This window comes from Carassius carassius, chromosome 12 (genome assembly GCF_963082965.1).
Source record: "Carassius carassius chromosome 12, fCarCar2.1, whole genome shotgun sequence".
Classification (NCBI taxonomy): domain Eukaryota; kingdom Metazoa; phylum Chordata; class Actinopteri; order Cypriniformes; family Cyprinidae; genus Carassius; species Carassius carassius.
The window spans coordinates 18012695-18030649 of record NC_081766.1 but is presented as its reverse complement, the minus strand read 5'-3'; the positions used below and the strand labels follow the sequence as shown (position 1 = coordinate 18030649).

The 17955-nt window shown below is 36.4% G+C and overlaps 1 protein-coding gene across 1 annotated transcript; it reads left to right on the top strand.

The window, feature by feature from the left end:
* Nucleotides 1-4571: 4571 nt before the first annotated feature.
* On the top strand, nt 4572-17620 carry oxsr1a (oxidative stress responsive kinase 1a). The gene is made up of 18 exons (XM_059563748.1): nt 4572-4766; nt 6228-6340; nt 7360-7468; nt 7580-7721; nt 7832-7887; nt 8268-8377; nt 8488-8589; nt 13396-13529; nt 13649-13697; nt 14239-14304; nt 14386-14508; nt 14609-14647; nt 14730-14843; nt 14948-15015; nt 15632-15684; nt 15773-15841; nt 15932-15996; nt 16084-17620. The coding sequence occupies exons 1-18, from the start codon at nt 4697-4699 to the stop codon at nt 16156-16158; spliced, it is 1557 nt and encodes a 518-aa protein (XP_059419731.1). The 5' UTR covers nt 4572-4696; the 3' UTR covers nt 16159-17620.
* The last annotated feature ends 335 nt before the right edge of the window (nt 17621-17955 follow it).

Genomic DNA, 17955 nt, shown 5'->3' with positions numbered 1-17955 from the left:
TTTTATATATTTTGTATGTATTTGTGGGCACAAGAGCAAAAAGAAGCAGTTTCGGTGTTCAAGTGTTTTGAGAGACGCCTCTCTCTGCGTGAGTCCTGAACACCAGAACAGCGCGAGATCTGAATTGGGCTCTTTCACATCTTTTTGTTTGTTCAAACTGCGATTTGAATTTGTTCGTTCAGGTGCAGGAGGGAGTTCGAGGAGAACTTCGCAGAAGACAGCTCGGTTCGCACCGAACACAGCGCGCGAGTAACCAGCTACTCTGTTAAGCTTTTTCGTGTCTTGTGTTTGGATGCTTTAATGTTTAAATCGACAAGTGGTAATTTAAAAACACGTGAAAATTATAAGCTTTCATGACGACGCGCAGCAGTGGCCCGTCAACTGTCCTGACTGAGCATCTCCCGGTTCCTACTTCTGGAGACTCGCACTAAACGGTTCATTTGAATCAGTGAGTGGTCGACTCCAGACAGCTGCAGTCGGATCATTCTAATTCGTAAACGAATCGTTTGGTGCGATTTGCGATCCGATTTAAAAGTTTATTTTGAAAAGACTCGTTCATGGTGAATCAGACACCGCTTCTGCGTGTCGGAGCACGTGATATATTATAAGGAGTAACGATATGTTTTATGAAATGTAGTGAAGTTAAAAGTACGATCTTATGCTTTGGAATGTAGTGAAGTAAAAGTAAAAGTTACTCAAAATAAAACTACTCCAGTAAAGTACAGATACTTGAAAAATTTACTTAAGTACAGTAACGAAGTAAAGCTACTCCGTTACTGTCCACCACTGCTAAAGTTTGAATTTGGCACTGGGCCACTTCCCAGTTTCACATTAAATCTCTTTCTTACAAATTTTGAATGCAGTTTTCTGACAGTAGTAAACAATGCTTAAAATTCATGCCATTCTAATCTTCACATCTCAATGGTACAGTGAAATTTTCTCTGACCGTATAACTAGATGCAGTAGTAGACTAACTAAATTTCCACTTAATTTTGGAATTGGATCTATTTCATCCTTTCTAATTACTGAGTTGCCAGCCCTTTCAACTCCATTAACCTATAATCTTTGTGGCATTTGTTTATAAGCTAATTTATGTGCCTATGTTCTTGTCGAGAGAAGATCTATCATTTTCTAATCTTTCAATATGATCATGTATTAAAGCAAGCATTTTTCTTCATTGCTAAGAGCGGAAATATGAGCAATCATACTTTCTTCATTGCAGTGAGCTTTAGAGAAAATGTGTGTGTTTCAGGCTTATCTGTTTGTGCTGCGTGGCCTTGGTGGACTTTGCTCCCGACTCCCCTCTCCTTCTCCAGCTTCTGCTGTGAAAGTCTCTGTTGTCAGTCTGCCTCAGCTTTCTCTGGTCCAGCCACCGTTTGGTTGATCAAATGTGCATAGTGAAATTTTTCAATGTCAGCAACATCAGCAAACATCAGTCTTTGTCCTCTGCTCTTCTGCGTGATTTCGGTTGTGTTCACTCTGACTAGAAAGTGAGTCTTGATCCGTTGACACAGTGTTTCCACTGCTTGCTGATATGCTTCGTTGTGTCTCTTTCAAGTCTTTCTCGTTCCATGGTTAAGAGACCATCACAGTTCTATTCAGCCCAGCCACTTGAATCATGGGGAAAGCTCTGACATGCTCTCCTTTTTCCTCCAGTTTCTTCTCATTCAGGCTGTCCGCCTGCAGTGTCACTCTCTCATGAGCTTTAGATCTGGTGCTGACTCTGGCCATGGAGTATTTCATCATTCCGATGACATTGCTGGTGGCAGAGCAGACGGTTTGGATGATGATGATGCTGCCGAAGTTGTGCTTGTCTTTCGTTGGGCGGCAAGGACTGCGGTGCAGATGCAGTTGCTCTGTAGGATGGAGGCAGCTGTTGTGGTTGAATCTGGTGCTGCTGTGGCATTCGTCGATAGGGGTGAAGCCAGGAGTCCAGATCAAAGTCCACTTTGGCACACCGCACGCAGTTCTCTAAGGGGATAAAGAGAAGAATTCTGAACAGTATGATCTGTTCTTTTGTCAGCATTTTCTACAGAACTATAATTTCTCAGTTCTTTCCTAAATGGCATTGAAATTTATTTCTCAGTGTTCTGCTGCTTCACGCCTGTGCTTTAAAAAGTAAAATAAAAATTCCTATGTTTCTGAAACTTGTCTTTTTGCTTGTTTTTCGCTTTTTATATTCTCTTAATTTGTTTTCACATTTTTCCAAGTTCTCTTTTATATTGATAAGGGCTGTAATGCTAAAGGTACCTTTTCTTTTTTGGAAAACCATAATTCTCAACCCAGGGTATGACCTTCATAATTATTTCCCATATTTCTTTTTCATGTCTTTGTAAATTGGACTGTCCAAATCATCAAGATCGATCTTAGATTTGACATTTCCAGACCCCACCCTGCAATCCTCGACTTTACCTGGAACGCGTCCTACTACAATTTTGCCTACATTAATGTTTGGTTACTCGCACAAAGTCTTATCACCCCCGTCCTGCTTACCTGCAGGCCCGTTTCCCGTACCCGCGAAAAATCGGTCTCGCGTACCTGCAAAACTATCCTGTTTCACGTACCGGCGACAAACTGTTTCACGTACAGGCAAAACATACTCGTACCTGTGAAAACTCGTTGCACGTGTATCTGCGAAGCCATGCTATAGCTCCACATACCCGTGAAAAAACCGTTCACGTACCGGCGACCTGTGGGGTGGCTTGCTTGGACTTGCAACATAAGGTCTAGGAATATCAAACCGCAGTTTACCAAATTAGAAACCCAATTTTGTAATTTTTTCAATATGAATGGAATTTCAAAATCAGTCTCACCGTTTATAGCACGCGTTTTCTAATTCGTTGAGAAACCAGCAGTGAAGGTCCACAAGCCCTCAGACGTCAGTCCCCCCTTCCCTGAAACCTTTTTGGGGTTTAGGGCTAAACCCTTTGTGGGTTTAGGGTGATCGGCCAACTAACGTCCTCTGGTCCCAGACGATCAGCTGTGGAATCCCGTCACTCGTCTTCCGTTTGTTGTGGAAATTCTAATTCAATAACAATTTGTAGAGACTGAGAATGAAAAACCAAACAGAGTTTTGTCTTTGTATTGCTTTAATTCTCTGCAGAGAATGATCTGGTTTACACACAGCTTCTGAGTCTGTGTGCAAAGAGATAACACACAGACTCACAGTCCACTTTTTATAGTATGTAAAAAGATACATTGAAGGACAGACTAGGACCTTTGAGCCAATCATGTTGCTTACTGCACATCACCCCATAACACATGCACATCTCATGCACATTACATCGTAGATGCCTGGTAACTCTAAAAAAAACTGCCCATCCCTGGTACACAGTTTCCCCTCAAATGTTGTTTTTCAACCTAAAGCAGTTGCGTGCAGAAGTTTCACAAAATAACTCAATGTCCCTATGGACTATATATACTACCTTGATCATTGTATGCTAAAAAATACCTAAATGAGATTAATGCAATCAATGCCAAATTAACAAAACTAGACATTTCCATAACAGTGTAAATATAAACATCATATAAGGACCAGAGCATTGCTTTGACAGGATTGTGTAAAAAATTTCTCCTGAAGAAACTAAATGTTTAGTTAACTGTAACTACAATTTTGCCTACATTAATGTTTGGTTAAATAAATCAGATTTATCGATTTAATTAAATTATATCATTAACTTAATATTGTGTGTAATTTAAACAAATTTCTGCATGAACTGATTTTTTTCTTTTCTTTTCTTTACTCTCTCTCTCTCTCTCTCTCTCTCTCCCTCTTTTACTTTTTAAAAGTAAAATAATGTTATTTTAGCATTATAGTGTTTAATGCTGTTATGTTTGACATTTAAAAGACTTTAATCTCTTTTAGATTTTTTTTGTTTGTTTTGTTTTTGTGATACCCACATAAACACATAAACATATTATCTACAGGTGTAAAATAATGCATGCATAAACAAATAATTAATAGCAATTTATTAACATAAATTTTAACTTAAAACACAACACCTGATAATGCATAAACAGGGAATGCCTACTTCCCAATAGGCATTAAAATATATTTTATCTTATCTTACCTTATCTGCAATATATTTCCCAATAAATTTTATGAATATTCATTTTTTTTTTAAGTAAATACTTCCATTTAGTTTATACTTTGTACTGATTTATTTATTTTACTTTTCATGTAAAAGTATAGTATAAAAATGTTTTAAATATTTTCAAATATTACCAACAAAGTAACTCTTTTTTGCTTTAGCATTATTTTCTGTTTTGACGTGCAGTAAATTGTTACATAGAAAACAGTAGACTCAGTTACATAGACTCAGTAAAACAGTATAATAACAAACCCTTATGATTTAAAAGAGAAATTTTCATTTTTAAATAATGGTCAGAGTGACTGAGGGCGCATTCTTCCTAGCTGACTCTAAGTCATGACCGGTAGGTGGCGTTACGTGGCATAATTTTGGTCGCCTCCAAGATTGTGACACGAGGAAGAGCGTTTTCCGCCTGAGGCGGGGTCACCATCTCTGTTGGCAAAGTTTGGCAGTTGAGACCATAGACAGCAAAAGGTTGAGACTGAGAGCGGTCGACAAAATCAGCATAAACACATCGAGTCTAAATCCCGATCGTCCGTGTTCCAGCGCTCGCTGTCGTGTAAGCGTGCAGTGTAGCGTACGGTTGTCGTGATCTGACTGCAGTCATGTCCGAAGACCCGAGCTCTCACCCTTGGTCCATCGACAAGGATGACTATGAGCTTCAGGAGGTGATCGGTGAGCTAAACCATCACACGTCAGATTACCTCAGTGATAGAATAACGGAGATTAAGATATCTGTGTTATGATCTCTGGGGCTCAAATGGTCTGTGTTATTTCTGATCTCCATCGGTAATTGAGCCATCGCGTCTGAAAGACGTTCAGTTTATGTTAGCCATGCTAACTAACTAGCCACCCGACATACCAACAGACTGTAATATTGCGGACAATGGCTGATTTACTGTTTGATTTTGGGATTTCATCGCGATATTATGTTATACATGACATATGGGCTGCTTGGGGGTTTAAGAACCATAACGGTTGACAACTTGCTGGTTAGTTTAGTGACAAGCTGTTTCATATAATTTTCATGCAGAAAGGCTGTCATCTAGATTAAAGTGTGACGTATATTGAGATCACTTTAACTAACCAGTTAATTAATAAAAACATAAACCGAGCTGATTTTCTTGTCCTGGGACATTTGGGTTTGGCCTTTAGCTCCCTTTGGCGAGGGGAGTTGTCATGTAAAAGGAAGTGTGGAACCATATGAAATGAAGACATATTAAAACTGAAGTCCATTCGGGGAACAATAACGAGCATGACATTTTAATGGTTAACCCTTTTGTGTCTATTTAGAAAACTTACACAGAGGTCCTTAGAGGACACAAATATGAGTGTCAAAAAACTGTAATAAAACATATATATTATTATATATTTATTATACATTTTTCCTTTTTTCAAAGTTTTCCCCATTCCCCAATTAATTAATTTTCAGATCTTTAACACTTTAAACATCTGTCCTGATCTTAACTACAAAAAATGAATGTCTTTTGAGTAATCAGGCTCTGCCAATATAAATGATATACACGTGAGGCCTTTGACGTTTTGCTTTGTTACTTCGCGTAAGAAAAATAAACCATAGTAAATTGGATATCTTTAGAGCAGGTTGTCTTGATTGAAACGGGCCCAACATAACTAGATGAATAGATCATGAGATCTAGATTTTTTTTGGTATCTTGTCACATCGCAATGATGACAAACATAGTGATTTCCAACTTCCAACGTCATTCAAAAAAAAAGTTCAACCAGTGGGGGTAACAACACAATGAAAGCCTGTTAACAAAGAATGTATTACTTAAATTGCACTTGGATTAAATATAGCATTTTATATTGGGGACTGAGTGTAACTATTTTGTGAACCCAGTATAAAATAGATTTATGAAAGGAAATGAGGGTAAAATATGAAAATTCCCCCCTAAAAAATAAAATCTGCAAAAAGAAAAAATAAGTGTCAAAATTGTCCCCAAGAATGCACTTACAATTTTCATTTCATCTATGGATTGAGAATACTATAATCCTCTGCATCCATCATCTCTTATTTTTTTCTTCTTAGTACTGTGTTATTTCATAGGCAGATCTTTTTGTTTGAATTACTAAATCTGATTTAATTTTTTAAAGTCTTTTTCTGCTGTTATATAGGGAGTGGAGCAACAGCTGTGGTCCAGGCAGCATATTGTAAACCCAGGAAAGAGAAGGTGGCCATTAAACGCATCAACCTTGAGAAATGCCAGACCAGCATGGATGAGCTTCTGGTAATGTCTGCTTACTGCTTATAAAATAAGACCAACCACATAAAGGTATTTGATTAGTACGGAGTCTCTGCTTAAACCGGTTATTTATGATGGTAGTTTATTTGCCTGGCTCTCTTTAGCGGCGTAATGTTTTCATGTATGTATATGTGTGTGTGTGTGTATATATTCCAAATTAAAAATCTAATTTTCTGTCTACACAGAATCTGTGCATTATTATTATTTCTTCAAACAAAAATATATTAGTTGAATCTCTTGGTAATTGAATAATTTAAGTAGTTTATGCTATTCTGCAAGCATGCAAGAAAACTGCAAAGGTTGAGACAAGCTCCACTAATTATAGACACAAATATTGACTGTCTGATAATATTTCAGTTTTAGAAAATATGCAATCTACATCTGACTGAGGGTCTGTCCCATTCCCCTTGGTTAATGATCTTTTTGCCAAATGGTGGGGTCATGATGTAACTCGTGGCATGTGCAAGGCAGCCAGCCACATGTCTGTCAGTCAGAGGAGGATTAAACTGGCACAGCCACAAGGAAAGTCTTTTCTGGTTTGTGATTCAACTATCAGAGTTAACATGGCTTATGAGACCAGACTAGCTAACTACACTAGCATTTATATATATATATATATATATATATATATATATATATATATATATATATATATATATATATATATATATATATATACACACTGTATATAAAAATAAAACTTTCCTTTTTTATGGTTTAGAATAGGTTTGAATCAATTAATTTAGTTTGATGTAAATCTATTTTGAAAGACTTCTATACACTGATTGTCTGGGGTCTTTTCTTTTCTGTAGCTTAAAACTCATGAATGGCCATATCTTGAAGTAATTTGACCCAGAAAGCCATGGTTGAGCACTCATATTGATCTGAATGGGATCTTTTGTTTGCAGTTACTTACCAGTATTGCCTTTTAGAAACTTATGCTTAGCTTTAAACATTTACTGCTTTCTAACATTTTCTTTCCTCCTTTGATTTATTTATTTTAGAAAGAGATCCAGGCAATGAGCCAGTGCCATCACCCAAATATTGTGTCTTATTACACCTCCTTTGTGGTCAAGGATGAGCTTTGGCTGGTCATGAAGTTGCTCAGCGGTGGTCAGTTAGTTCTTTGTTTAAGCATCCCTTGAATAAACAATAACAACAAGGAAGTTACTGAAAATGAAGTACTACATAATACAAAATCTTCCCATTCATGTCTGTTTTCAGGCTCAGTTCTTGATTTCATTAAGTACATCATTTCCAAAGGGGAGCACAAATCTGGCGTCATGGATGAGGCCAGCATTGCCAGCATACTAAAAGAGGTGCTAGAAGGTCTCGATTATCTGCACAAAAATGGTCAGATTCACAGGTATATGGATGGTTTGGTGCCTGTCTATAATTAGATTCTTATGTGCTTCATTTTCTTTCTTAATTTTGAGTCACTGAGCAATAGACTGACCTGTACTTCTCTCCGTAAAGGGATGTGAAGGCTGGAAATATTCTTTTAGGAGAAGACGGCTCTGTTCAAATTGCAGGTGGAGTTCCACTGTCAATGCATTATTTTTGTCTTTTGATTATTGACAATTAATTAGCTTAATATTAGGGTTTAAAATGACAGTTTTTTATTATTTTGAAGGAATGCAAAATATTCTTATTTAGATGTAATATTTGGTCGCCTTCATGGTGTATGTACTTTAAGCAGAATGTTATACATTAATATGTTAAAGCGGAAAAGAGGCAATCTAATTCTGTTTGCTTTCATAGTCTTTGAATGGCCTTTAGATACACATTTTATGGACTAGGAAGGTTTTGATTTGATCATATGTGGCTTGACATGAAAAGTATGTAATACACAACTTGCAGTGATCTTGGGTCAGACGATTGATAGTTTTGATGTCTGCTTTTCTCCCCAAAGACTTTGGTGTTAGTGCCTTTTTAGCAACTGGTGGAGACATGACTAGAAACAAAGTGAGGAAGACGTTTGTAGGAACTCCATGCTGGATGGCGCCCGAGGTGATGGAGCAGGTTTGTGTTGTCTTTATCTGTTTCTTTTTTGCCTTTTACATGTATCTTAGAAACTAAATGGCTTTGTTACAGAATGTGATTATTATAATGTGTTATAATGTCAATCGCAGGTTAGGGGTTATGATTTCAAAGCTGATATCTGGAGTTTTGGGATTACGGCTATTGAGCTGGCAACCGGGGCTGCTCCATATCACAAATATCCTCCAATGAAGGTAAGCAGCCAGCAAGTCACTGTTTGTTTTCAGTTCACGGAGAGTCTGCGATGAAACCTGCCAATAGAGTGATGCAAGAATGATCTGAAAATCGGGAAATGAGTTGGCATTTTGCACTTCTGATTCCATCGCCCTAAAGTCAGTGGGTGTTTTTAATGGTTTTTTTTAACACAAACTCAAATTCATGTTTTATGCTACATGAAATACACCAGTAATACCTCAATCTTTTTTTGAAAAATGTGGTTGTTAACAAGTAGCTAAATAGGACCACAGATGTTGTCGAGGACATTACCTTACCTACTCCTTAGGGATGGTCATCGTTTACATTTTATCGATACCGATACTGCTAATCGATACTGTTATCGATACAATTTGGTGCAAAAAGATATGAAGTTGTTAAAAGTTTCAAGTTATATTATTAATGCTGAACTTTAGCAACTGTATTAATTGTTCTTCAATCAAGAGCAGTGAGTTTATTTTATTGGCATTAACCCTCTGGAGTCGATTAACGCGTATACGCGTTATGAGGCATTTTCTCCTGATAACCCTGAAAAGAACTTAAATTACACTTTCAGTTTTGATCGTACAGATAAGAGCAATACATCAATCGAATCTGTAAAGGGTCTACTTTTTTGTATACAGACATAATAACAACAAAACTTTGTGCACTTATAAAATAAAGATAACAAACAATGTGTGCTGTCTGCAGCCTTTGCGCTGGTCTTCATTTACAAACACGTCATTAAAATGAACTGTAACTCAGTGAATACTCAACGAAGAGAAATGAGAGAGATATCTATAGAGAGCCTGACATGTCTACTTTTAAACTAAAACTACCGAAAACAAATATTCTGTAATAAAGTACTCCATATGAAAACAACGTGATGTCCGTTTTTTCACATCTCTCTTCATTATCTTTTAATGCGACCACGCCCCGCGCTGTTGCCCTATTCAGATTCTAATGTTTCACTGAAGCGCGCAGCTTGAATACGCCCACACAACTGAAGACAACGCAGCCAGACTGTTCTTCAAGTTCTTTTTTTACTGTTTGCTTCGCGATGAGAGGAATAAGACATAATTCACCCCAAAAAGTGTGATGTGGATTACCTCAGGATTTGAGATTTGGATTTCCTCAGAAAAAAAGAATGAAGCACTTTATTCAGCAGAGATCATAAACATGAGTAAGTCTCTTTTTATTTATTTATATACTTGTACTAGTTTTCACTTAACGTGTAAACATTTCACTAGTTAGACTTTTTCCAAATTATAATTCCTGACTTAATGTATAATCAAGTGAAACATTATGAAGTTTCAATAACAATATACAATACTATACCATTCAAAAGCTTGATATAAATAATATAAATGTAACAAATAAATTTAACTGTAACAAATGTAGCAAACATTGCTGTTCTTTGTATTTACCCCCCCCCCCAAAAGAAAACCGTGAAAAAATATTCTCAGCTCTTTTCAACATTAATAATAATTTATATAATAATAACAATAAATGTTTTTTTTTTTTTTTTTTTAGAAAATCAGATTGTTAAAAGGATTTCTGAAGGATTGTGTGACTGGAGTAATGATGCAAATAAATTCAGTTTGAAAGTCAGCTTTGTTCCTAATAAACTTTAACTGCACTCGCAAGTGGATCTTAAATTATGTTGTAATTTAATAAATTATGTTGTAATTTAAATTGTTGTAATTTAATAAATTATTTTTTTCCTCAAAAACACAATCATGTACATTAGTGTTGTCAAAAGACCCGGTACTTCGGTACCAAGTCGGTACTAAAAAAATTTAAATGTGACGGTACCAGGTTTCTTTAAGTACCGGTGGTACCGAGGTCCCGTTCTAACCCGGTTCAGCGCTATGATTTCCGCGAAGCAGAAAATGAGGACGGAATCTCAAAATCCAGTCATGAAATTTGAAACTTACATTTTAATATGGACAGTCATAGAATTTGTCAAAGTTAGCATAAATTAATCAAATCAAATCTCCATATGGCCCAGTATCTGTAAATGTTAAGCCGCAAATGTTGCTTGAAATATGAAAACGTGTTCTGCGCGTCTCTGTGTGAATTAATGAATGGCAGAGACGTGCGGGTTTGTTTACTACATAGACTGAAGCGCATGACGCTTGCATTAATTTCAGCATCTGAGCTTCAGAGTTCTCTCTCCATCAAGCGATCTTTTCAGTTTCTCACACATGCAAAAGAGAGAATCTACCACGCTGAATCGACACGCTATATGTAAACTATTCTTTATTGTCTTTTCCTGTAATGGAGTTCATTTAGAATTATTCATATTCATTTTTGAACAAGCAGAAGACATACCGGTTTCTCCGGTAGTGGGCGGAGCTAATGCGCAAATGGCAATTTCATTGGCTGGCGCTGATTTAGTACCGTCCCTGTTTTGATTTCAGCAAATCAGTTTGACCGAACGCAGACAACGTGATTAATATTCATGAACCAACAGCTCATCAATTCATAGTGCATGGGATATACATTAGTAAGATAGAAGAATTAGTAGTAGTAGTATTATCTTTTAATAATAATTAATATGAATAATAATTAATTATTATTATAATTATTATATTATAATTATTATTATAACTATTACTATTTTTTTTTACAGAAACCCTCAATGACCAAAAATAAAATGTATGTGATACTGCTACTACTGTTGAAAAAATTTATAAAACTTCATTTTTAAAGAAATAAGTGACAATATTTCTTACATGTTTTAATTTTAATAGAAAATCCCCTTTATTTACCAGCAATAAAATGTGTTTAAATTTCATAAATTAAAAGACAAATTAAATTTGGGTGAAACTTGTTTACTGTTTTTCATAATTATATAACTTGTATAAAAACTTTAAACACAATTGTAAATAAGTATAAATAATGGCATTGGTTTTATTTTTAGTGCTAAAAAGTTTTTTTTTTAATTAGCATATTTTTGTGTTTTGCTTTGGTACCGAAATTGGTACCGAGAACCGTGGATTTTCACTGGTATCGGTACCGAATACTGAAATTTTGGTACCGTGACAACACTAATGTACATACATGCTGCTCAAATATTATTATAGCCCAGTTTGTGCTGATTACAGTGAGATTAGACTTTAGCCATTTAGATGTGTATAAGAAACTGAAAAAGAGCACAAATGTCAGGGCATGACAACTTCTCCAGGCCCCAAAAATACCCTTAGACTCCAAAGGGGTTAAAGGAATAGTTCACCCAAAAATTAAAATTGTGTGATCATTTACTCACTCTCAAGTTGTTTTAAACCTGAATGAGTTGTTTATTTTGTTGAACATAAGAAGTTATTTTGAAGAATGTCGGAAACTAAACAGTTGTTAGTCTTTTTTTTTCCTACTGTCAAAGTCAGTGGGGACCAGCAACTGTTTGCTTACCCATATTCTTCAAAATATATTATTTTGTGTTCAGGACAAGAATAAATACAAATTAATACATGTTTGGTACAACATCCCCTGGAGTATGTTAAGTACTGTCCCTTTAAGAGATGCATCTTTTCTCTCTTGCCTATTACTTTGACTTTATTCATAATTAACTGTTTATATGTAAACCTTGTGTATTTTAGACCGTTATAGTACAATCAGACGATAACTAATATAACTAATTTATCAGGTGCTGTTTGACCGGCATTTTAGTGTATGGACGCCTCTGGTGGACACGCTCTGGATAAGCACATGTTAAAACAGCACGCGAATAAAACGCTTAAAACACAATGTACTTTAGTGATTGCAAATAAGTGCAGTGTCTCGTGAGTGTAACTCTACCTCTGAATTGACATTTGATGTGAATGTGTCTCGCGAGTTGCAGTTGGAGCTAGAGCCGCGAGACATAATACAGTGCATTGCTTGACGTAGATGTTGTGTTTTGTTAGTAAATGTTTCATTATATTACTTGTGTTGTCTCCTTCGTTCACTATTACACTACTGCATATATTGCATCTGACACTGGTTTTGCTTAGTTTTGTAAGGCCACACTTTCGAATGTTTCACTTTTGCCGCGATGACTGACTGCACGCGTCATACACACACACAGCACATGCGCGTGGATATCACTCTCACGTCGAGCAAACGTCGGCCACATATTTCAGTGAAGGGAAATGACAAGCAGCAGCTTCTAATTCATCATTAACATTGAAGTGTACCGAGATAGAACAACGCAAGTATTGATAACAGTATTGATATCGATAACCGTATTATCGGCACTCAGGTGTCGACCCAATTACGTACCGGTTCAAAAATTACGGTCCTCGATACCCATCTCTACTACTCACTAGTCCTCTTTTACAGCCTTGTTGGGTTTGTATTCCTGCTCTTGCAAACTATTTTAACTCAAACATTGCAGCTTATAGATTTTAAATAAAGATTAAAAGATTTGTCTGAAGCTTAGTGGTGCTGACGTTGAAGTCATGGAACCACAGTGTTGTTTGTAATCTAACTTCAACTTTTTACTTCTGCTGAACTGTATTTCATAATGTATAAAATCTACAACTTTATGAAGGAAATGTGTAGGAATCATGAACTTTTGTTTGTCACAATGACTTATTTTCTGCAATAATCCAAAAGCTAATGGAAAAATCCTATTTGCTTTTTGCCAAAGGGACCCAGGGTAAGTCTAACTTCTGGGTTGGCCTTCAAAAATGAGTCACTCTATTGCAATAATCATTCAATTCACGGAGCCTCTGGTTGCTTAATGGTTTTTGTCTGTACTTTTTCCACACTAATGATGTGTCTGGGTCTTTCTTTTTCGTATTTCTCCCTTTTTTTTGGTTTAGGTTCTAATGTTAACCCTGCAGAATGACCCTCCTTGTCTAGAGACTGGAGTTACAGATAAAGAGATGGTTAAAAAATACGGCAAATCTTTTCGGAAGATGATCTCCTTGTGCCTCCAGAAGGATCCAGAAAAACGGTAGTGCGATTGTTTTCTAAAGTTCACTGACTCTGTGTTTGGAATCTTATATTATGATGTTATGACGTTGAGACAAACAGTTTTTGGTCATATTATTAATATTCAGTGTTCTTTAACAGGCCTACAGCTGCTGAACTTTTAAAACACAAGTTCTTCACAAAAGCCAAGGTGAGATACTGTAACCCAAAATTGTAAAGAACATTCATGTACTGGTAATCTAAGTGCACAAATGTGCAGTCAGTTTTATGTAATTGCTGCCTCCAGCAGGCCAAATTATTTAGTTTGGCTACAGTCATTGTTGCCTAAACATTTCCAGACCACTGGTTTAGCATAGCTGCTTTACTGTAACAAATACTCAGGATTAGAGTTTCTAAAGGCCATTTCCTGTTCATGGGATGCAGCACAGATTGTAACAAACGCAATGCTGCCTCAGCAGACTTTAATTTCTAGTGTGTAAACAAAGAGGCCTGTACAGCACTAGAGTGCTGCATTACGACCTATAGAGGATGCTGTCTGTACTTATTGTCTCAAATTTATTATTAGAATAGTATAATTTTATCTCACAGTTTTAACCAAAATCTTATATTTGTGGAATTATTCGTAGACTATATTTAACTTATTTTAAATATTCAATATTTCAACATTTGTTCACTACTGGCTTGTAGCTTGCTATGAAATTATAATTATATTTCCCACAATTCCTTCACAGAACAATGAATACTTGAAAGAGAAATTGCTGGACAGGGCGCCAACAATAGGAGAGAGATCAAGGAAGGTGGGTGTCAAATTTACTGACAAATGTCATACAGAAATGTTTGTAGTTGTTCTTCAAGAATTTGGTTGTTTGTGTAAATAGGTGCGGAGGGTTCCAGGCTCCAGCGGACGACTACACAAGACTGAGGATGGAGAGTGGGAATGGAGTGATGATGAGCTGGACTTGGAGAGTGAGGAAGGAAAGGCAGCGGTAGCCGCTTTACGGGTACACACTCATCTGCTACGACGTTACCTAATGTCTGTTTTGTTCTAGTCTGTGGATTTGTATAAAGCTGTTTTGAAGTCTTTCAATTGTCTTTTTTTAGTCACCAAGAGTAAAAGAGGAGGCTGTACCAAATGCAGAGGTGGGAGTTCAGTTCCATTTCCTACTTTCTAAATTACCTCAAAGCCATTCTTAAGAAAATCTTGTTTCTGCCTTTTTCAAAGATCTTTCCAGCAGATCCATCAAGCTTCCTTCAGCCAGCAGCTGCAGGACAGTCTGAAGTGCCGCACGCTACAGATGACACTGCCACGATATCAGCGTCCTCTCCAGGCTTCCAGGTGAGCTCTGCTGTGAAGACCATATCAGCAGTGAGAGTGACCAACAAGTGGACTTGGTTCATAATTTAGGTTTGACTTTAAATCTTAAATTTGTCTCCCTACAGGCCGGTGGACCTACTACAACAGGGCAGGAGTCAGCCAAAATCCCCATCAGCCTTGTACTAAGATTAAGGTACTTCCCATTTTAGTGACTTTAGTGAACCAGATGGATCCAGTAGTTAAGCGTTAACCATAGAGTTGAGGCCAGTTAGTACAGTTGTTCCACAGGGTTGCTTTAGCTCACCCTAAACCCATTCACATTCTTTTTAAAAATGCAAGCACTGATCCCAGTAACTTACAGTAATAGTAGGATTCTTTGGGTTAAACTGATATAATTCCCTCTTTTCAATGACAATACAAATAATTCAGGTTATGTCAGGTTTTTAGAGTGATGTAAATGTGCAGGGTTGAAAGCTTGCAAGCGCAAGGTTGGGGGTTCAAATCCCAGGGAACACATGTTAGGAGAAAATTGTTAGCCTGAATGCAATGTAAGTCGCTTTGGATAAAAGCGTCTGCTAAATGCAAACATTTAATTATTTAATTTATTTTAAAATGAAAAAATTATGAAAAGATTAAAATGAAAACTAAAAATGTAAAAATAGCAACCAATTCAAAATATGAATAAATACAATATTGGTATGTTAAAAAATACTAATATAACACTGGTCCTTACAGTTCTGCAATAATCAGAATGCCTTCTGAAAACGTCTTGTTTCTTAAGCTTTTTCCCTTTCTTTTGTTAACAACAGGAATACAAAGAAAGAGTTGAACGATATCAGATTTGAGTTCATGCCTGGGAGAGGTTTGTGCAGTTTACTGTTAGCTTGAGTAACTCGATCTCAAACACAACGCTTGTAAAATGTGTTTAATTGAATGTCTTCTGTATGCAGACACAGCGGATGGAGTGTCTCAGGAGCTTGTGTCTGCAGGACTGGTGGATGGGAGAGACTTAGTCATTGGTGAGTTTGTCAAGATAAAAACAAAATTGTTGCTTGACACTAAAAAGACAAAAATAATTAGTGTTTCTAACTTCTATTAATTTTTTTTAGTTGCAGCCAATTTGCAAAAAATTGTTGATGATCCACAAACCCACAAAAATGTCACTTTCAAGTTGGTAAGTTATTAGATGATGTGATGCAGCGGTCGTTTGCTCATCTGAGGTGTTGTTTTATATTTGGCACTACGTTTATCTTCTGTTTAGGCATCGGGAGTGGACAGCTCTGAAATTCCAGACGACGTTAAACTCATGGGATTCGCACAGCTGAGTATAAGTTAAAAACAAGCAACGAAAAAACAAACAAACAATTGTTTGCACAACAGTGCATTGTAAATGCTTTCATTGGCCTAAAGAAACCACTACTGCCAAAGAGACAGAAGGAACCCAACACCACTTAGGATTAGCAAATGTTGAATAGGACTGCATCCGAGTTCTTCATAGGAGCGCACTTCAGATGTTTACAGTATTCATGTATGTTTTGTTTTCTCTGTTGCTTTAAACATTTGCACAATCTGAACCAACTCCTAATACTGGTAGATGTCAAAAGAATGCCTTACTTTGGATAGTACTACTGAATTTACAACTGTAGGTAGACAGTAGCTGTGGATCTCATCTGTGAAATGAATGAGTTACTGTGTGTGCTTTCAGCTGTGTTCCTCAATGGAGGGTGGAGGGGAGGGAGGGTCGTCATTCAATAGCATTTAAGGGTGCATGTTGGCACACCTATAAAGTCAACTGTTCAGTACATCACTCTGTAATATGGTCTGTCTTTTTGTAGCGATCAACATTGTATGGTTTACCCACAACCCCGTCAGACATGTTTCACCTGTGCACTGCACCTCACAGTTACACGTTTCAGCTGCTTTCTCACTATCGGGATACATTCCCATCGTTTTGCATGGGCTGATGCCAGACTGCATGAATGATCTGTAACTTAAGATATGCCGATCATTTTGCTCTCACTTAATTTTGCCGGCTTTTTAGCAGGAAAACAGGAGGCGAAAGAGAGATGGGCTTTCGTTAATGAGCTTGTTTAAAAAAAAACATGAACAAGAAGAATTTGAGAGTTCTCATTGATATTGATATCTAAATTGATATCTTTAAAGGATGTTTATGCTGTTGTATCAGAAAACAATTTTATTTCTTTGTAAGTTGTGCATTTCACTTAATATTGGAAAGAGGTATATGCAATTTTGTTGATTGAGCATAATGTTATAAGTTTCATTTATATGCATATCTTGTGAAGTATAGTGGCAGCTGTTTGGATAGTGAACTAGATTTTTTTTTTTTTTTTTTATGATTTCTTTTCTTTGAAGGAAATTCCAGTGCTTGCAAGGCAGCAAATGATTAGCATGAACATTTTGGTAAAATCACTCAGTTACGTTTTGAAGTCTCAATATTCTGTTGTTCAACGGGAGATTTTAAATGCTTTTTTAAAGTTATTATCAATCTATAAGCTCATCTGCAAAACAAAGCTGGAATGCAGTCTTTACGTGGAACTCAATGCAAGTAGATGTATAGAAAAAAGGAAAAATATGACTTGCAATACATTGCCAGCCTTTCAAGCACTGTTAATGAAGTGAAGACCAGTGAAGCATGGGACTCACTGACCAGCAAGAAACAGAAGTAAAGTGACTTTAGGACTCATGCGATGTCCAAGTAATATTGGCAATAGTTTGAATTTCATGGCCTGTTTGTGTCTTTGTAAATATTTAAGTTCAATACATCTTACTTAATATCATCTGTCTCGGCTGTAGACTGATGTCTGATTCCATGTTATATAGGCAGAAAATGTGTTCACGTGCAACTGTTTGTTTTTTTTACCTTTTAAAAACATAATGTCAGTGTTTTTGTCAACTTTTAGTTTTTTATTTTTTATTTTTATTCTTCTTAGTGAGGCTCTACACTCCATTTCATTTTTAATTTTCCCAGTTATTTTCTCTCCTTGGTTTCCAACAAACAGTGCATTTTTAAGATGGTCAGTGATCCGTTCGCTGTTTCGCATTTGTGTGTATGTGCAAATGACTTGATTTATTTTATTTTATTTTATTTATTTTATTATTATTTTATATATAT